At 52.0% G+C, this 20,720-nt stretch overlaps 6 protein-coding genes across 6 annotated transcripts; 3 read left to right on the forward strand and 3 right to left on the reverse strand.

Moving 5' to 3' along the window:
* Nucleotides 1-208: 208 nt before the first annotated feature.
* Nucleotides 209-846, forward strand: Z517_06404 (uncharacterized protein; the record flags this gene model as incomplete). Its single annotated transcript, XM_013428143.1, has 2 exons — nt 209-216; nt 303-846. The coding sequence occupies 2 exons, from the start codon at nt 209-211 to the stop codon at nt 844-846; spliced, it is 552 nt and encodes a 183-aa protein (XP_013283597.1).
* A 1,155-nt stretch (nt 847-2,001) lies between these two features.
* Z517_06405 (uncharacterized protein) lies at nt 2,002-3,912 on the reverse strand (the record flags this gene model as incomplete). Its single annotated transcript, XM_013428144.1, has 1 exon — nt 2,002-3,912. The coding sequence occupies one exon, from the start codon at nt 3,910-3,912 to the stop codon at nt 2,002-2,004; it is 1,911 nt and encodes a 636-aa protein (XP_013283598.1).
* Nucleotides 3,913-4,992: 1,080 nt separating this feature from the next.
* On the reverse strand, nt 4,993-11,614 carry Z517_06406 (uncharacterized protein; the record flags this gene model as incomplete). Its single annotated transcript, XM_013428145.1, has 4 exons — nt 4,993-7,882; nt 7,932-11,283; nt 11,337-11,377; nt 11,439-11,614. 4 exons carry the CDS (start codon nt 11,612-11,614, stop codon nt 4,993-4,995), a joined length of 6,459 nt encoding a protein of 2,152 aa, XP_013283599.1.
* Nucleotides 11,615-14,703: 3,089 nt separating this feature from the next.
* Nucleotides 14,704-16,100, forward strand: Z517_06407 (uncharacterized protein; the record flags this gene model as incomplete). The annotated part of the gene is made up of 2 exons (XM_013428146.1): nt 14,704-15,912; nt 15,975-16,100. 2 exons carry the CDS (start codon nt 14,704-14,706, stop codon nt 16,098-16,100), a joined length of 1,335 nt encoding a protein of 444 aa, XP_013283600.1.
* Nucleotides 16,101-16,715: 615 nt separating this feature from the next.
* Z517_06408 (uncharacterized protein) lies at nt 16,716-17,016 on the reverse strand (the record flags this gene model as incomplete). Its single annotated transcript, XM_013428147.1, has 2 exons — nt 16,716-16,903; nt 17,004-17,016. 2 exons carry the CDS (start codon nt 17,014-17,016, stop codon nt 16,716-16,718), a joined length of 201 nt encoding a protein of 66 aa, XP_013283601.1.
* Nucleotides 17,017-18,452: 1,436 nt separating this feature from the next.
* Z517_06409 (uncharacterized protein) lies at nt 18,453-20,243 on the forward strand (the record flags this gene model as incomplete). The annotated part of the gene is made up of 3 exons (XM_013428148.1): nt 18,453-19,502; nt 19,638-19,678; nt 19,997-20,243. The coding sequence occupies 3 exons, from the start codon at nt 18,453-18,455 to the stop codon at nt 20,241-20,243; spliced, it is 1,338 nt and encodes a 445-aa protein (XP_013283602.1).
* Nucleotides 20,244-20,720: the final 477 nt, after the last annotated feature.

Raw genomic sequence — 20,720 nt, forward strand, 5'->3', positions numbered from 1 at the left:
ACCAGCGCCAGACACAAGATCACTTTAATGTTCTAGGCAAACTGGACACTTCTGTCAAGATTGTAGACAGAGTGGTGTGAATTCCTATCTGTGGCACGATTTTCGGATACTGAACAAAAAGATGGCCTGAAAAACAAAGAGTACATTGCCCACTGTCGATCCGCCTTGTCCTTTTACGAACACTTCCCTGCGACAAACCCGGTCCAGCATGTCAACGTACGTTTTTTCCGCCCCGTTCCCAGATTTGTCACAAGACGATTTGAAGTGAAGGTAAAAAAAAAACTAACATATTACGGGCACAGGAACCGCTACTCGTCGTTAAATAGGCGCGCCGCCCCAGCCTCGTCGGCCCTCTTTCAAGACTACCCCGGCTCGCGCCCATCCTCCTCATCCTCCGGGCAGAGGCCCAGCAGCTATGCCTATCCGACCTCACAACCAGCGAATTCCTCTTCACCGTATCTGACACCGTACTCCTCCACAAATGGCCACAGCACGCCACAGAGGCCGTCTTCGGGGTTCCGACCCGCGACGCCCAACTCCAAGGGACAATATTCCGCCTCGGTTCTGGAAGAACTCGAGTCTCAGAATGAAATCACTCAGACCACACTCCTGAGCCAAAAGGTGTCGCAGCTAAAGTCCCTCACAGTCGCCATCGGCGACGAAATCCGCGACTCGTCCCAACTTGCTCAGTCGATCAACGATACCTTTGAGAATACGGGCGTCAGGTTACGGGGTACGATGAGGAGGATGCTGCGCATGGCAGAACGGACCGGGGTGGGTTGGAGAGTGTGGGTGTTGTTTTTCATCGCCGTGTGGGCTCTGTTTGCCTACGTGTGGCTATTCTGAGTGGGAAGCCCGCGACTGAGGGCGTGGGAGAGAAGATAAAAGAAGACCTTGTAATCAAGCGAGGGTTCATGTTGTGCTGAGACATTGTACAGAAGTACCTGGATTGGACGGGACCTGGACGTGGGCGATTGAGTCGTTGGAAGGGCTTCTGCAGCAGTGCTGATTCACCTCGAACAAGACACTTGAGACTGCCCAGAATCACACCATGGACAATACAGCTACGAGGCAACCATGCGACACGAATCCTTTCGAGAACAACACCACCTGGCTCCCTCTCACTCCCTCTCTCATTCAATCTCTCAAATCCACACCACCTTCAACCAGAGTCGACTTCTGTGGCTGCCAACCCCACACAGCCCACAGCCTCTCCGAACCTCAAAGCAGCACATAACACACCCCTCACATTTCTCACTCTCGTCCGAAAACTTCGTCCTTCCATCCCTTAGCCCCCAAAAGAGTACCAAAACTGGTTTCGGTTTCATTGCATGACCAAGTGTCCCAGAGCGAGCAAGGCGTTTTCCTGGATGGAGCAAATGAATGTCTATTGATTGATTTTTTTCTTTTTTTTTTTGGTAAACACAAGGGATTCCACGCAGCGCAGCAGGGCAAACAACGGCAGGCAGGGGCTGGCACTACAAGAGAGGGAAAAGGAAAGTGTGTAAATATGACTTTTTTCTTGGACCTTTTTGAATGAGATTGAATGGATGGATGAATACTCGATGTGTTCGTGCTCCTGCTCGTGATGTCATGTGATGTGATATTGCTAGGAGAGCTAGCCAAGTGCGTTCGCGTTCTGCAAAGTGCTTTGTGGTCCGGCAATCGCCCGGTAAATTGCTGTGACTCTGCAATTCTGTAATTAATGTAATGTAATACGAGTTGAGTTGGAGAGAGTGGAACCCTTGGAAGGGATCTATCTGTCTGTCCTCAAAGGTATCCGTTGGTGAAGATGGAGATGGAGATGGAGATGGTAGCGGATAGGGCCTTCTCTCCTTTCAGCAAGCTCTTCTTCAGGCCTGTAAACCACAGACAGTGCTGGGACCATAAAGCCTCTCGCGACAAAGACAGTCAAATCAATATCCTGACATGTCGGCCGTATCTGACTTATAGTACTGTTGAACAACAAGACACCATGCCAGGACAGCCCTTCTTGGGGATTCATTCTGCCCGTCTCCGTGACCCCAGAAACCGTCCAGTGCGTCTTCCCCTTCCTCGCTGGTCTTGTCCTTGACCTGACAATCCTTCACCCCCGCTCGCATTTGAGTTCGCATTCACAGGCGTGTCCCAATCCAGTGCTGCTCCCCCTGGCCGGTCCTGCGCTCGGCCAGAGCCGGCGACTTGAGTATGGGGAGATGGGGTGAACAGCCCGCCACTTGAGGTGCCGCCGGGGAGAGCCTGCGTGGTGCCAGGAGCAGCTGCCGTCGTGCCAGTGTCGATGTTATTTCTTCTCCTCGTCGCACGCTGAAATAATGTTCTCCTCGCACTTCCGCTCCCACCAACAACTGCTGCTGCTGCGCCGTCAAGCCAGTTACGTGCCGCGGCGGCGCGACTTGGGCTTCGATTATTGTTATCATCTGTTTCCGGTCGGGCAGCGCCGTCCCCGGGTGTAATCTCTTGTCCCGTCGTTCGGCCAGCAGCCCCTCCCCTCAAATTTCTAGAGGCAGCAAACGGATCAGGTGTATCCAGTTCCAAGTCGGTGTCGACTTCTTCCTCGTCAACGTCAAGCGGGCTATCCAGCATCGCTGGTGTGTGGTTGAGTTGATGCCGCGTATTCGGGAGTCCATGATGGTAATGGCGTTGACGGTTCCCAGATACGATCCTGGCGGGGCGTATGGCAGCATCGGGAGTAGGCCTGGCATGCACTCCACGCCGAGTGATTATCTGTCCATGTGTCTGGGCCGAAGGGGAAGGTCCTGTGATCCATGGGCCAGAGCTGCGCGGCATCGAGATGCGGTCAGAACTGGGAGGAGGGCGTAGATTCTGAGTTTGGGCCATTGCAGTGGTACCAGGGCCTGCACTTTGACCAGGAAGAACGGAGATGTCCATCTCACTCTCCTCGAGTTCTGTGTCGGTATGTTCCCACATTTGGTCATCTTCTGCTTCAGGAACATCTTCGTCTAGGTCATGCTCGGCGATGGCGGCGTTGCTACTTTCAATAGCGTGGTCATCGAATACCTCATCCTGACCGAGCATAGAGTCCGCCAAGTCCTCAGCATCCCGTTCATCGTAGCCATAATCACTTCCTGGAAGTGGGAGACGCACACCTGCGACTGTTGCGTGCATACCGTCCCTTCCCATCGCAAGACGACCAGGAGGATGGCGACTGGTTGCAGGTGGGTGGGGTAACTGTTCTTCGTCGTCAGTGTCCGGCTCTCGACGGGTATCGTAGACCCAGTTTCCGTCCGCCCCAACAGGATCAGGCGACATGGGTTCATCGTCGTCGTCCTCGTCGTCGTCGTCCTGGTCATCCGCATCGGGAATCTCATCATCAAGATCGACTTGTAAAGCCTCGTCATCTTCGCCTTCGTCAATTCCATGGTCAACATCCTCCTCACTTTCTTCATCTTCCTCTCCATCCAAGTCCGCCTCATCAGCGTCGGGGATATCTTCGTCTAAGTCCCTCTCCCCTTCATCCACTTCACCCTCTCCCGCCTCGTTCAGCCTCGCCAGTCTTTCCTGCTCCTCTGTTTCTTGAGCTTGCCGCTCTTGGAGTTCGACCTCTCTCAATTGCCTTTCGACTTCCTCCCTTTCGACCTCTTCCTCCCGTCTCCCGAGCATCGTCTTGGCACATCCAGCCGGCTTGAGCCAGCTATAACCGTACATAGCGATGGCCATTTTCCGTTGGGAGATAGTTCGTTCATCAGCAGATAGCGCGACAAGTGTATTGTTTCGGTTGTTGATGTTTGCATGGTGAGATTTGGGGCGGCGGGACGACGATGGATGCTGGTGAGGATGTTGGTGTTGATGAGATGTAGTCGATGTCTCGGATCCCGAGAACGTAGTAGTGAGAGGCGGAAGGAGAGATGCTGGCGGAGGGGGAAGTAGGGGGAGTGAGGATGTAAAGAACATTGTGATCAATATTGATTGTGGTGAACTGTGGTGAAATTATTGTGTCAAGTCGGTTTCAGGGTTTTGGCGACTGAAGTGGTTGTAAAGTTGTCGACTGGGTTGTTCGACATCGGCCTTTTTTCGAGAATATGGGGCTCTTTCCACTTGATGACTTCCTTCGCCGCGACTCTCGTTTCGACTTTTGTGTGTTATGACGTGAAATGTGTTGCTTGGTGTGTAGATCAAAACGCGTCGCGACCCAGACTCTTGTTTCTCCGGACCATACGTATGATTAATGACCGGCGGCCTCGCTGCAGACTCGTATGTAGGCAAACGAAGAATCAGTTCCTGTAATGCTGTGAACTAAACACATTCCTCACAGCACATGACATGAAATAAAGAGAGTTGGTCGATTGAGGTGTGTTTTTAATATGAGGAGCACGAACAATCTAGGGCAAGCGCCGATACAAGCTTATGATACTATAACTCAAATACGGCCAATCATACATGGCAAACGTCATTTTAACATCCCTAGTGCAACCTCGACTGTTTAGGTCATGCTAATTCAACCATGAGAGATCATGTTGGATTATTTCTCTCTTTCTAGCGGTCAATGTGTCAGAAATATGATCCAAAAAAGGATGGATTTTCAAATATATATTTTGTTGTGCTATCTACAGGCCTTTGGTATTGATACATTCCCATTGGCAGTCTGCAGCACCTCTTTTCTTTCTGATATCTTCCAAGGTGCATCACACTCGACCTCTCCATTTGTTCCAGAACACGTTTCCCCCCAAACACCCAAAATGGCTCGAGTACGACTGATACATATCTGCACCCTGGGAGCATCAAAAAACCCTCACTCATCAGAGGTCGTAATAACCAAAAGGCATGACCCATTGCAGATTCCATTGGTCATTTCATCTCGCATCTCATGATCTGAAAAGCGCTCATCAGGGTATCTCGCATACTGGCCGATCGCGCTTGCCATGCCAAATCGTGAAAGACAATAGAGAAAGCCATCCCATGTCATTTTAGATGCTCACTGCTGCATCCTGCTTTCATACACAATCACTAACATCGGTTCGACGGTTAGAGAAATCATGCAGCGACTTTTATTTCGGGACCACGCTTGAAATTTTCGGCAGCATGCGCCATATCGCCATGCTTATGAGCCTTGGACTCTTCAGGGGTGGGGACAGCGTCATGCGCAGCTCGTTGGACGATTCCACCTGTAACGGGAAGGATGGATCCGGTGCCCATGAGGAAGCTGTCGACCTGTCGAGCACATTGACGACCTTCATTGATACCCCACACAATGAGAGATTGGCCACGTCGGCAGTCACCGGCAGCAAACACACCCGGAAGGTTGGTGTTGTACATGTTCTTTGGCGTCTTGATGTTCTTGCGCGGATCAAGCTCCACTTGGCTTTCAAAGAGACGGTCGTCAGGGCCAAGGAAACCCATAGAAAGAAGCACGAGATCCGCTGGGAAGTACTGCTCACTTCCCTCCCTGGGTTTCATGTCCCAGCCACCAGTGGCGGTCTTTGTCCAGTCTACACGAGTCGTATTGATGCCCACGACACGTCCATCCTCGACCACGAAATCCTTCGTCATCACACAGTATTCACGAGGATCTTGTCCATAGTGTTGCTTGACTTCTGTGTGACCGTAGTCCACGCGGTAAATTCGCGGCCACTGGGGCCACGGGTTGTCGCGAGCGCGTTCCGGAGGAGGTTGAGGCAAGAGCTCAAAGTTGGTAATTGACTTGGCTCCATGTCGAAGGGACGTGCCGATACAATCATTGCCGGTATCTCCGCCACCGATGACAATAACATGTTTGTCTTTCGCAGAGATGTAATGACCATCACCCAGCTGAGAATCAAGTAACGACTTTGTGTTTGCATGCAAGAATTCCATCGCAAAATGGATACCTTCAGCTTCTCGATTCTTGATCTTGAGGTCACGAGGAACTTGGGCACCGGTAGAGATAATCACCGCGTCGTTGTCCTGGCGCAGAGACTCAAGACTGACCTTCTCCCCAGGACCAACCATTACCCCAGTCTCAAATTTAACACCCTCGGCGGCCATGAAATCAACTCGTCGTTGCACAATTCGTTTGTCGAGTTTCATGTTAGGGATGCCATACATCAGTAAGCCGCCAGCACGATCGGACTTTTCGTAGACTGTGACACTATGCCCAACACGATTGAGTTGGTCAGCTGCAGCGAGACCTGCTGGACCCGATCCAATGACAGCGACTTTTTTGCCGGTCCGTTCTTGGGGCGGGTTTGGTACCATCCAGCCCATCTCGAATCCTTTGTCGATGATGGCGCATTCAATGCTCTTGATACCAACCGGATCTTCGTTGATCCCCAGGACACAAGCTCCTTCACACGGAGCAGGGCAAACCCGACCGGTGAACTCGGGGAAGTTGTTGGTCATGAGGAGACGATTGAGGGCATCTTTCCATGCGCCGGAAAATACCAACTCGTTCCATTTGGGGATGATGTTGGAAATTGGACATCCAGTGTCTGATTGACAGAATGGGACACCACAGTCCATGCATCGAGCAGATTGATACTTCAGTTCGTCTTCGTTCAACCTTGAAGAGAGCTCGGCCCAGTCCTTAACTCGAGTCTTCGGGTTGCGGTATTTCTCGCTCCGACGAGAATACTTCATGAAACCTCGAGTCTTGTCAAGAACCAAAGCAGCCTTGTGCTTAGCTTGATCTGCATCACCATTAATGCCTTCCTCGATGTCGAGCATGTTTGCTTTCTTCTGCTTGGCCTCTTTCTCGGCAGCAGCATCACGCTGTTCTTGATGAAGGTTGCGGACAGGATTGCCTGGTAGTATCGGCAAAGGGTACTCTGCTTTCTTTGCTTCTTCGGCCTTCTTAGCCTGCTCCGCCAACACCCTCTTGTAATCCGTAGGTAGAATTTTGACGAAGCGCGGGAGTGCTCGATTGAATTCAAGTAGGATACGTGCAGCCAACTCAGAGCCAGTGTAGTGATGATGGTCCTCGATCATACCCCGTAGGAACGCAATCTCCTCAGGGGTTTCGACACCCGACACTTCCACCATTTCCATGTTGATCTTGGAGTGGAAGTCTTGGTTCATGTCGAGAACGTACGCAATCCCACCAGACATTCCAGCGGCGAAGTTACGTCCAGTGCTGCCCAGAATGACAACACGACCGCCGGTCATGTACTCACAACCGTGATCGCCCACACCTTCGACAACGGCATTGGCACCCGAGTTTCGCACGGCGAAGCGCTCGGCAGCCACACCCCTGAAATAGCACGTACCACTTGTGGCACCATAGAGACAGACGTTGCCAATCAAAATATTCTCCTCGGCCTTGAAAACAGCACTACGAGGGGGGTAGATGATCAAACGGCCACCCGAAAGACCCTTGCCAACGTAGTCATTGGCATCGCCTTCCAATTCGAGAGTAACACCTGGCGCGAGATAAGCTCCGAACGATTGACCGGCAGAGCCTCGGATGTTGACGTGAATAGTGTCCTGAGGGAGACCGGCTTCACCATAGCGCTTGCTGATTTGGTATGACAATGTGGCACCTAGTGCACGATCGGTGTTGACGATGTCAGTCTCTATTCGGCAGGGGAGCCCCTTCTCCAGAGCAAGCTCGGATTCCGAAATCAGCTTGTTGTCCAAGCGAGTGTGAAGTTTGTGGTCTTGCTTTCGGACGTTGTAGGTCGCGACGCCAGGCCGGATAGAATGTGCCGGCGTGAGAATGAGGGACAGATCGATATTCTGAGTTTTCTCCGTTCGTAGATCTTCGCGCACTCTCAAAAGCTCTGCATGTCCGACCATTTCATTGACCGTCCTCAATCCAAGCTGGGCCATGATCGCACGGAGTTCGTTCGCGACGTAATAAAAGAAGTTGATGACATGCTCGGGGGTACCCTCAAACTTCTTTCGAAGGAGAGGGTCTTGAGTAGCAATACCAACCGGACAGGTGTTCAAACTGCAAATCTGTTAGCACGTAGTAGAATCGGGGGGGTGGATGTTCATACTGGCACTTGCGCATCATAATACAGCCCATGGAAATCAGTGGTGTTGTAGCGAAGCCCCATTCTTCGGCCCCAAGCAGACAGGCAATTGCAACATCGCGACCAGTGCGGAGCTGGCCATCGGTTTGGACAATGACTCGACCTCGTAGATCATTGAGCACCAGAGTTTGGTGGGTTTCAGCTAGACCAAGTTCCCACGGAAGGCCGGCATACTTGATACCAGTCCACCTTGAAGCGCCGGTGCCACCATCGTGACCAGAGATCAGAATGTGGTCAGCCTTGGCTTTTGCGACACCTGCTGCGACAATACCGACACCGACCTCGGACACCAACTTGACAGATACCCTGGACCGCGGATTGGAGCACTTGAGATCGTAAATCAACTGCTTCAGATCCTCGATAGAGTAGATATCGTGGTGGGGAGGTGGAGAGATGAGACCGACACCTGGAGTAGAATGTCGAGTGCGGGCAATCGGCTCAGAGACTTTGTGACCAGGTAACTCACCTCCCTCGCCGGGTTTGGCGCCTTGAGCCATCTTGATCTGAAGCTCATCAGCGTCGGCTAGGTAGTTTGACGTGACGCCAAATCGACCGGATGCGATCTGTTTAATGGCAGAGCGCATGGAATCGCCGTTCGCCATCTGCAAACTTCGTTCTGGATCCTCGCCGCCTTCGCCGGTATTGGATTTGCCACCAAGTCGGTTCATAGCCACGGCCAGTGTGGAATGCGCCTCCATCGAGATGGAACCATAGGACATAGCACCGGTAACGAAACGTCGCACAATCTCTGTCCACGGCTCAACCTGATCAATCGGCACAGGAGCACGCTGCTCGAAGTCAAAATCAAGCATTCCACGAAGAGTGCAGCTCTTGATCTGCTCGTATTCTGAAAGAGAATAGGCCTCGTACGACTTGTCGTTCTTGGTTCGTACGGCGTCCTGAATGTTTGCAATACTGACCGGGTCATTGATGTGAGGCTGGCCACCGTCTCGCCAATGATATTCCCCGGATTCTGGCAAACCAGGGATTTCTCTGACGTGTCGAGATGGATATCCTCTCTCGTGTAATGCGAAGGCATCTTGAGCGATGAGCTCAAATGTCATGCCGCGCACACGAGTGGCGGTGCCAGTAAAACATCTATCAACAACAGTGTCATCAATCCCAAGAGCTTCGAAAATTTGTGCACCCTTGTAAGATTGCAGGGTCGAAATACCCATCTTACTCATGACTTTTAGAATGCCACCATCACAAGATGCTTTATAGTTGGCAATGATTTGTTGATCGGTCAATTTCTTCTTGATCAGCCCCTGCTGGTTCATCTTGAGGATGCATTCCATGGCAAGGTATGGGTTGATACCATCAGCACCATAGCCGACGAGTACGCACATATGGTGCACCTCTCGTGCTTCTGCTGTTTCGATGATGAGAGCCGCGCGAGATCTCCACTTGTTTCGAACCAAGTGATGGTGCACCATTCCAGTGGCGAGAAGCGAGGACACGGGCACTCTATCTTCGGATGTTGCTCGGTCAGACAGAATAATGACCTTGTCGCCTTCGTCAATTGCCTTCGTGGCTTCATCGCAGATATCGTCCAGGGCCTTCATGTAGCCATCAACGCCTGACCACTTATCGAACGTGATGTCAATTGTTCTCACAGTCCACTCCGGGTTGTATCGATAAATGTTCTTGATGGCGTTGAATGTCTCAGTCTCGAGGATTGGAGAAGGGAGCAAGAGCCGACCACACTGAGATTCATCCATCTCCAGGAGATTGCCTTGAGGGCCCACGTAACACTCGAGAGACATGACGATTGCTTCTCGAATGGGATCTATCGGGGGATTGGTCACCTGGGCGAAAAGTTGTCTGAAGTACTCATAGAGGAGGCGGGGTTGCTGTGCAAGGCATGCGAGCGGTGCATCGTTGCCCATTGAACCGAGGGCTTCCTTGGAGTCAGCGGCCATAGGTCCAAGCAGCAAACTGACCTGCTCGAACGAGTAGCCAAAGGCTCGAAGTCGAGGATCTTCTTGGATAGTGGATTCTGTGAGCTTGTAGTTCAAATCGACCTCCTTGCTGATCGCCTCATATACCTGAGGCATCTTCATCAAGTTCTTGTTCAGCCATTGTTGGAAAGGTTGCCTGTTTGCAACAGTGGCCTTGAGTTCGGCATCGTCGATGATACGACCCGCCTGGGTGTCGACCAACAGCATCTTTCCCGGCTGCAGGCGACCCTTGATGATCACTCGTTCCGGTTCGATGGCAATTGTACCGACTTCCGAGGCGCAGATGATCCTATCATCGTCCGTCACGTAGTAGCGGCACGGTCTGAGACCATTTCGATCCAAGTTAGCGCCACAGTACCTGCCGTCCGAGAACGTAAATAGAGCGGGACCATCCCACGGCTCCATCAAACAGGCAGCGTATTCGTAGAAGGCGGCTTTCGCGGGATCGATGGCGGGATTACCCTGCCACGCCTCGGGAACCATCATCATGACCGCTTCGGGCAAAGAAAGCACTCTGTTCATCACCAAAAGCTCCAGGACATTGTCAAATGCAGCGGAATCAGAGCCTCCATCCTCGACAATAGGGAAGAGCTTCTCGAGCTCTTCGCCGAATAGGTCAGACTTCAAGACACCCTCTCGCGCTCTCATCCAGTTTTTGTTCCCTCTGAGCGTGTTGATTTCTCCATTGTGAGCGAGCCATCGAAGCGGCTGTGATCGATCCCACGAGGGAAATGTGTTGGTGGAGAAACGGGAATGTACCAGAGCGAAGTGGCCTTCATAGTCCACCGAAACAAGGTCATGGAAGTATTGATAAACTTGGACCGGAGCCAGCTGCCCCTTGTAGACGATGTTTCTGTTGCTTAGAGAGCAAACATAGAACCATGGTTTCCACCGCGGGTCGTGCGAGACAGTCTTTCTTAGGATATAGAGTCGCCGCTCGAACTCGACGTCATCGAATTGTTCAGGGTCGGTGATTTCAGGTTTGTTGCCAGTGCCGTAAGCGGAGGTCAGGACGACGAACGGTTGCAGGATGATGGGCTCGCGCGACAACGCCGCAGGACCAAGCAGGGTGGAGTCCCGGGGAACCTCTCGCCAACCCAGTGTGCGCAGACCTAGTGACTGTGCGGCCTCTTCGAAGCTGAGGGTAGCATGTTTCAGCATCTCAGTATCGGGTTTGAAAAAGAGGTTTCCCGCTGCATATTGGCCCAGAGGAGGTAGCTCTACTCCGACTTCGCGAGCAAAGTTCTTGACGAAGAATTTATGAGGAATGGATGTCATGACACCCGCACCATCGCCATCTCGTGCATCTGAACCCACGGCACCCCGATGGGTCATGTTACATAGGAGGTTCCGCGCTGATGAAAATCAGTCTCATGGCCCAGAGAATACTTATGGGAGCGAAACCTACCATCGCTGATGATCTTGTGGCTTGCCTTGCCCTTGATATTGCTAGAATATGTGTCAGCAACCCAAGGCTTGTGAAGGCGTTTCCTCCCAGGGTGAATCTTACGCAGCAAAGCCTACACCGCAGGCATCTTTCTCGAGGCCAGGGTCGTACAGACCTTGCTTCTCTGGCAAAGCCTCACCCCAGCCATAGCCCTTGTCGGGCTGGTACGGAGTGTACTCTTCCTGGACCTCTGATGTATCGATCTCTTGCTGTCTTCGTTCCTCGGCTACTGAGCCCATCCTATGGTCGACTAGCGACGGCGTTTTCTGAAGGAGAGTATAGAGGAGAGACGGGCAGCAACTGCTGTCAGGTTGGTCGTTGGTACTGTTTTTGTTGGAATAGAGGAAACGCTGCACCAGGGCAGTGGATGGTCTGATGTCCGGCAGCAAGGAGGCTGTCTCTCTGTATGGCGAGCTCCAGCACCTGCAGGTGTGTTCGGAGGAGGACTGTCAGGTCGAGGCAGTGTCGAGCTGAAAGCAGAGAAGACAGAAGGATGAACGGGTAGAGGGTGTGGACGAGAGGAAGAAAAGAAGAATTTTGGGTCAGGCAATGTAAGTCCAGCGACCAAAGGTGTGGGGTTGGAATTTCGACAGTGCAGAACTTTCTACCCTCGTCAGTTAGTGTCAGTGCGCAAGGAGAATTGGCCACTGGCAGTATGGACGACGCGGAGAGTGGTTGCGACAGGCTGATCCAGCATGTGATGTCGGCAAATGGAGGACCACCTTCGCTAGATGCACTAGGTCGAGGATTCGTGGTTTACAAAGCACGGACTGTTCTGGCAGGTAAAAAAAACTTCACCTCGAACCCGATCGTTACAGCAACAAAGTGTGAAGCAAGCAGTCCCAGAATAAGCTGGGAGCACCAGTTTCCAAGGTGGGGGGCAGCCCCAAGATTGTTAGTGGGGGGCGCTCGGAAGGCAGCTACGCAGTTCTGCATCATGGGCAGCTTGTTTGGAGGCATCCGATAGGTGGCATGGCGTTATCCTCCCAACCTCTCCATCACGATGCATGTGCTGATAAGAACCGCGCCAACCAATCACCATCATCGCTTTTCCACTACATTACATCTTGGAATCTCAAGGTGTAGAAAATTTTTGGCCGTGACCGGCGCCCTCCTCCTCAGTCCATCTCCAGGGCACTGACTGGTGCCACTGGTGCCACTCATTCTCATACCTAGGTAAGCTTGTCCATCCAGTTCCTGTGTGTCATAGCCCTAGCTGCACTCCACCTGCAAAAAAGTCTAGACGCATCAGATTTCCCCAATATGCTTCTGTTCCTCGCTTACATTCCAGGCCAACCAGAGATGACGGGCGTGAAGTGCGCTGCTTCGACCCAACGGCCTTTACCGCGAGCCTCTCAGACAGAACCCGGGCGCGCATTGTACTACATACACCGAGCACACCTGACAGTCAAAAATCCTCTTCCGGCATTGCCCGGGCCATGACTACTGCAAACAACGGAAAAAGAAAATTCTCACACCCTGCTTTCTTGCGAGAATAGAAGAAGCTACTGAAAGAAGTTATGGGCTCCTGCTGACTTACAAGGCCAGCAGCGAGCAGGATGTGTTTGCCCTAAAAAACTAGCCACATATTCTGTCGCCATTCACAATGCGATAATGAAAAAGCGCTGTCACGAGAGATCCTTTATGTCCAAGAGCTTTTTTGCATGAAAGCGGTGCTTCCGTCCTGTTGCTGGGAAGACGCACCCCACGCTGGGGGCGTTCGCCAGCTGGTAACATGCACGGGGGAGATGGCTGATCAGGTTGCATCACACAGCTCCAGTCGAAGCGAGCCAGTGCCATGTATGAATTGCTGGGTATTTCGCCTTAGTACCACGGCGCCCCTCGCGAGCAACGAGTCGCCGCGCAAGGACCAGTTAGATTTCGGCTGATTTACTTTACTCATTCCACCATCCATCGGCTCTCGAAGAGATCATGAACTTTCAATAGCCTAGAAACCAATCAGAAGTGGGAACACCCATGCTGATGCGGCCACCCAAGTGCCGCTCGCTCGGCGGCACTAAAGTCGCCCATCCGAAATCGGACACTGCGAAGCTCTTGTCCCCTGTTCCTGGCGGGACCCTGCATGCAGAATGAACACATCAACCCTCTTCAAGCCCGAGCCGCATTCAAATTCCGCTCGGTTCATTGGCAGATCTGGAATCCATTTTATGGAGCTTCGCACTTACCCTGTGGAGCTTTTCCCATGGCTTTGGTTGCTGTAGGCTGTCATTGTCTGGATGTGGAAAATATTATGATGGGTGTAAACAACAGCCTGGAATATCTTCGGTCGAAATTCCCCGCCAGTGTATTGGTACTTAAGAGCCTGGTCGTCTGGCGGGTTCCCTTGAGTGGATTCTGCTCACTGTTTCACCACGGCCGCTGCACTCAAGTGAATGGCGCCCAATGTGGCTCGACCCGGCTGCAACGGGCTGCAGGTGCGATTCTATGTGTCCACGAAATCAGACTTCATCCTTCAGTCTACGCGAAATCGCCTCTGCCTTCGGGGATCGTCGGCCTCAGGTGTCCAAGCCATACAGACAACCATTGGCCACCTCGCAAAGATCGTCTGTTTTCGCTCGGGTCAGGCTGAGAATAGGCATGTATACGGTAATGATTTCTAGGTGACTGTTTACCCCAGCACAAGTTCCGCTGCGCAGTACGAGGGGGAATAGTTGCAGTAAGGGTCCTGTCTACCGTGTGCATCTGCCACGGGTTGGAGATATCTTGTTGCGCTGCGATAGCATAACTACGCTGGATACGAGGCGGTTGTGATGGCGTCGCGTAAGCGGTTTTCTGATGGAGGAATCGGAAGGAGGTCATCTCTCGTGGACAAGGCCACGGCTTCGTAATGCGTTTTCTAAAAGAGATGCTAATCTCTGGTCCAACGAACACACCAATTCCCCCAGGTTGGGCACTCTGTGAGGTAATAGAATGGTGTCGCATGCCAGGGAACTCCAGGCGTATGCGACCAAGCACCTGTTTCTGGGGTATATCGGATTCTTATTCGATAGCTACTCGAATCACAGTGTCGTGTTGTGATGCACCCAGAGCCAAAAGACCATAATATTGGACGCCAAGCCCTTTGCATTGTGTGATAATGGAGAAATATTCTTCCGTTGCGATTTTTCGCGTCTCCAAGACTCGCGCGTTAGCGACACCTTCCCCGGATTGAGCAATGCCAACGAGATCGTCACGTCTTTTTCTTCATTCACGACAGGTATCTACTCCCGGTTCAAGAACTGAGTAGTGCCGTGGAGAGGGCCAACGTCCTTCGTAATTGCGCCGGGCTCCGCTTGAATTTTGCACAAACAACGAAACGGCGTGTACGATGAGTCTCTTCGGGGCCTCAACTACAAACCAGGCGCAGCCTGCGAAAACTGGCTTCTTCTCCTTCAATAATCCTTCCGCCAGCCAACCGGCCAACTCGACGTCTCTCTTCGGTCAGCCGCAGACGCAACAAACACATCAACCACAGCAACAGAGCAGTTTACCGACATTCAGCTTGGGCGGTCCCAAATCGCAGCCTCAACAAGGAGGTGGTTTGTTTAGCACATCTACGCAGTCACAACAGGGTGGAGGTCTGTTTGGGCTTGGATCGCAGCCCCAGCAGCAGTCTGGAGGCCTGTTTGGCTCGACACAATCTCAGCAGCAACCGGGTGGTCTGTTTGGCTCGACACAATCTCAGCAGCAACCGGGCGGCCTATTTGGCACTGCAACTCAGCCGCAACAACAAAGCGCGTTTGGGTTTGGTCAGTCACAACAGCAACCTCAGCAGCAGCCACAGCGACCTCTAGACCAGACGCTGAGGTTCGGACAATCGCAACAAGGACAACCGGGAACCCAGTCACTATGGGAGGAAGGACGTGGCCTCAATGTCTACAGATCAATACCAGTACAGATGAACATCGTCAAGAACAAGTGGGATCCCACCAGTTTATCCTCACCCCTGCGGACGTACCTATACCAGCATGTGGAGAGTGAGACAGATGCATTGAAATACCGCCCGGGGCCGGGAGAAGATGAAGACAAGTGGGAAGAAGCAGTTTCCCGAAGACCGGGACCTGACTGGGTACCTCTTTTGGTGCAAGGATTTTTCCAACTAGGCCGCAAGGCTCAGATACAAATGGAGGCCGTCCAGAGATGCAACATGATGCTCCAGGAAATCAATACATCACTCGACGTACAATTGGACAAACATCGCCAGAATGTGGCTACACGGTTGGAAGACTGTAAGAGACGACAAGCCTCGGCAGCTCAGCGGACGCTAGCACTGGCAGTCAAAGTCCAAATCTTGCGCAATCGAGGCTATGTGATGGATAATGCTGAAGAGGAATTGAAAGCGAAATTGGAGAAGTTACAACGCGAGGTCTTTGATCCCTCTCTCAATGCACGAGAGCAAGAAGTCTGGGCGAGGATGTTGGGGATTCGTGAACGCGCGAAGCGGCTCAAGGTCGAAATGGAGAAGCTCGCACCTGCGGGTGCCACCAACGGGGAAGACACAACACTGGACGAGGAAACTACCAAAGCTGCTAAGAAGGTGAGTAGCTGCGAGCCCTAGAGCAGAAACAACGCAATTACTGACTTCTCCCAACTACGCAGACACTGGAAGCCTACGAAATTCAGCTACGACATCTACAGAAAGAATTGGAACTCGTACAGCAAGAATTTGACGAATGGGAGAAGATTTCGAGGGACAGAGATAATGATGTCCCTAGGCGGAGGTAATCGAAAGGTAGGAAACAGAAACAAATGGGGTGCAAACAGAGCCGGTACTTGCTGGTGTGGTGCACCACTTACGTGCAAGGTCAAAACAAGGCGAAGCAACAACATCTTGACTAGAGACTGACAACGACATTTGAGATCCATGAATTGAGAAGATGTCGTCTGCATCAACAATAATACCCTTTCGAACAAGAGTCAGACGGTCCCAGCTGCTGTTCTACTAGAGAACGATAGTATACAAGCTAATGTACAGAGAGGTTTCCCTCCTGCCTGATCCTCATCTCGATATACCGGGGCCTGCTTTAGCGGGGGAGCTTGCTCATTTGCATGCCCTGTGGCCCATCTGATTCGGGAGGGACGCAACTCTTGTTTGCCAGTCGGGTAATGGTACTAGCAAGGCATCGGAAGCTGAAATCGACATGGTAGTCTTAGAAGAGTTTGCTCGCCCAGTCGACAACGTGAGGGGCTAGTTCCCAAAGAAGTCAGCATCGGTCAGGCTAGAACGTTTCTATATTTGTGTTTTCGTTTTTTTGGCTCAACAGATTTGGATTTTTTGGGTTCTCATTCCCGCCTTTTTCTTGTTTTTTCCGCGGTCGGGTGCACTTCTTGTTCTCTGCGCTAGATTCCCGAACCGGACAATCTCCCGGCAGAACGTGGCAGGACGAGGGTTTCGAGGAAAACTTCAACAGGGAGTGGAGGTAACGTACAGAACCAGAGTGCGAGGCAGGCAACGGTGAAGAATTGCACTTGGGCCGTGGCTTGAGCCTCGCCCTCGCGGATCTCTTTCTCGGAGAGCTGTTCATGCGCTGTTTCGGGACACAGATTGTCAGTCCGTGATAATCGCCAACTCGCGATGGACATGAGAAGGAAGATAAGCGCCTGAGGGGTTTCGGAAGGGAGACTTACGTCCGCCAAACATTGTGGAAGAGTAGGAAGTGGTTTGTGTCGGGGTGAAGGTCTTGAGAGAGACTGGCAGCTAAAGAGGCCCTTGGGGTGTTGAGCAGGTTGGGAAGAAACGGTCTCGAACTCTTTCGAAAACTAAGCAGAGAGCAGAGTCTGGATGAGCAAGTCAAGGACTGGTATGTTTCGTGGTACCAGTCGGAATTTCTTGGTCTGATGTCGACGAAGGTCGTTTGACTTTCCGCTTTGGAGAACCTTGAGATCTCTCCACATTTCGGCAAAATGCTTTGAGAACATCTTCCTCTCACTCATCTTTAGTGACCTAGCCCACGAGGAAATAACATCTCTATGCAATGGCCGCTCAAGTCCGAATGGGTACTTCTTACGTCGGAAGCTAGCTCCTCCCACTCTTTACCCTGGTATAATGCCAGATCTGCCCTGTCTAGTGATGTCTCTACTCAAACAACGGCCATCTTACCCGTCAAGATGTGCTTCCCTCGCAACATCCAGTATACGGCTGGGTGCAGAACTTCAAAGTTCAGGTAGTCTCGGGTGATCACCTCCTAGACTTCGTTGCGACCAGTCGAAGGCATCCGCGGTCGCACGTCCGACTGACTAGACAGCTCGGTCCGCCATCTACATAACTCCCCAGTATATAACCCTTTCTGGGTTTCGTTTCGGTCATGTTATCGATGCTGGACATTCTGGCACGCACCATGTGCGAACCGAAGGAGCACGCGGGCAAGTCTAGACAGATTACTTCAACGGTAAGGTTTGGTTAAGATTCTTCTCTAGTCCGATCAGCATTCCCACGGTTGATGCTCGGGACGGACAACGGAGTCAGTACTGAGAACTCACCCTACTAATTGGTGCTATGCATGAAACTGGTGCTTTTGCCTTCTTGTTCGGGAGTATGTTGTTGTAATCCATGCATTCTGTCGCCTGACAGAAGACCTTATGACGACAGGTGGAAGCATTCGGATATTAGAGACGCAGTCTCGTTCCCCGGCCTCATGCGCCTTGGTGTTCTTTAAGGGCTGTCTCCTCAGTCTCCCACATCTGGGTTTTCTCGAGGCACCAGTATCTTCAGAATAACCGGGAAAGCCGTCATGCCATTTGCGCATCTCCTCCGTCACCTCTCTCGCAAGGCGGGGAAGTTTCGGAATGTCTCTTCACCCAAGGGTATCTCTCCTGAGAGTCTTATCGTCGTTCTCCACGATCATGGACGGGTTGACCATACTATTCGCAGCCAGCTCCAAAACACAAACAGGGAGGAGATCCTAGCCATAGAGAAGAGGATCAGAAGACTACTCGACATGTGCCTCGTATTCATGGCCTGGATTATGTTTGCTCTGAATTCTTTTGACCGAGTACGTGGTTATGATCGCTCCGAGTTTTAGTCCACCAGAAGCTAATGCTACATCCCTGCAGAGCAGTCTTGGGAATGCTCGAGTCATGGGCTTGCAGCAGGATTTGGACATGGATTCGAATCAATACGGTCTCAGCATGATGCTCCTTTTTATTGCATATGTCATGGCACAGCTTCCCTCGAACTACTACCTGGCAAGGGGACGCCCCTCAATCTACCTCCCTGGCGTGATGGTTCTTTGGGGGTGTGTATGTACGGCCACCGCTTTCGTGAAGACTCCATCGCAGTTATATGCGGTGCGCTTTATTCTAGGTCTCCTGGAGGCACCGTTCTGTGCCGGCTGCCTTTTCCTCATTTCGTCCTGGTATACAAGAACTGAGCTTGGACTACGCAGTGCCATAATCTTATCCGCGCCGATGACAGCGAACGCTTTCTCTGGCCTTGTCGCTTTTGGAATTTACGACACAATTGATGGAGCAAAAGGTCTCGAGGGTTGGCGCTGGCTGTTTATTGTAGGCGGCGCCAGCACGGTTTTCATTGCTGGGGTCGCTTTCTACGTCCTACCTGATTTTCCGTTCAATACTCGCTACCTCTCGGACAAAGAGCGGGCAGTTGCGCAGCTGCGATTGATCGCCGACGGTGTGCAGGTTGCTGAAAGGGACAACAGCCGCTGGCAAGGCCTCGTCATGGCTGTGAGAAGCTGGCTGGTGTGGATTTTCGCAGGGATGTTCTTGCTCTTGTCGATCGGTGCATCAGTACACAACTTCTTCCCCTCAGTCGTAAACACACTTGGATTCTCCAGAAATACGACCTTGTGGATGACAGCACCGCCGTACCTTATTGCGGTTGTCGTCACCATTGCCAACAGCCTATTCGCCGACCGACATCGCAACGCTTCCTTCCACGTTATTGGGCCAGCAGCACTGGCAACCCTCGGCTTTTTGCTATTCCTGCTCGATCAAACGTCCACTCGACGCGGCGTGTGGAGTCGCTACGCCGCAGCATTGCTCATGGTCGTTGGAGCACATTCTGGCTATCCCGTGGTTCTCTCTTGGGCACAGAAGACAATCCGCCAGCCTAAAGAGATGCGAGCCTGCGCTATCGCCATTATTAGTGCGTCTGGAAGCATATCACAGGTGAGTCAAAGTTATATTATATGGCTAGTGATCAGTTAGTCAAGAGGGAGATTGTGCCATGAAGACTTCCTTTTGAGATATTCTGTCTTCCATACTCATCTAACAGGACTTCGTGGTGCTGATCCGCTTTTACAGATCATCACTTCCGAACTGTATCCGAACCGCTGGGCACCGAAGTACGTACAGTCGATGAGTTTGAATACCTCATGCGCGCTAGGAGCCATAATACTCGCAACTTTCATGCGTATAATGCTGCGACGTCGAAATAAGAGACTTGACCAAGAGGCGGCTACTACCACCGCTTTCCAAGACATACCGGGTTCAGATACAGCACGACAGACGATGGAGCTTTCATCGTGGAGATACATCACTTGACTTGTCGACTTTGTGGAACCAGATCGTCTGGTGCGATGAGGCTGGCAGGGTCCGCTCAACGGCAAGTATCATATGCACCAATCCTGATAACGGAAACATCGATCCTCGAATGAACTCAGGGGCTATATCTGTGCGAGCTCTGCATTTTGGGCAAGTCATGAAGCCATTCGGTTTCGCCTCTCCTGCATACGTGTACGAGTCGAGTTCAAGAACCCTTGCGTGGCCAATAATCGCGGTACAATGTGGTGGGACCCGGTGCCACCGCTGTGCCCTTGCCCCTGGGTCGCAGGCATCATGTTTAAGGCCCCCGATGGCCCCATGGGGCCGAGAGTGGACGTTTCGACCACCGCAGATGTCGAGTACTAGATTTAGAGGGCTCAGTGGCCTTTTCACGACACTTGTTCACTGTAATTTGTCATCCATGACAATCTTTCCGTTGGGGCGGGCCATTATCAAGGACAAGTTAAGCAAAGCAACTGGGAGCCAAAATACCCCGTGGTTTTCTGCGACCAACAGTCAAACGAATTGATTACTCCGGAACCAATCAGTCCGGGGCTCCCGATCTACGAGGGGCCGAGGGGGCTAATCCCCTTTACGGCGCCCAATTTCGCATATCAAACTTGCCGGGCACTCTAGGTTTGCCCATTGTTCAACGTACCTATCGCGTTAACCTTTCAAAATCGTGGAGCGTGCTCGCCGTTTGGAGCCCAACCAGTCGTGAAGGCAGCCGCTCGCTCTAGACTTGTCTCTTCCCGTGTCTGGCCCGTTTCGACAGAGACCACGGTATGAGGCGCCAGTCCCTGAGACGGATATGTGATGCCTGAACTTTGGAAATGGATTGGT

The sequence above is a fragment of the Fonsecaea pedrosoi genome, assembly GCF_000835455.1.
Source record: "Fonsecaea pedrosoi CBS 271.37 unplaced genomic scaffold supercont1.4, whole genome shotgun sequence".
Lineage (NCBI taxonomy): Eukaryota > Fungi > Ascomycota > Eurotiomycetes > Chaetothyriales > Herpotrichiellaceae > Fonsecaea > Fonsecaea pedrosoi.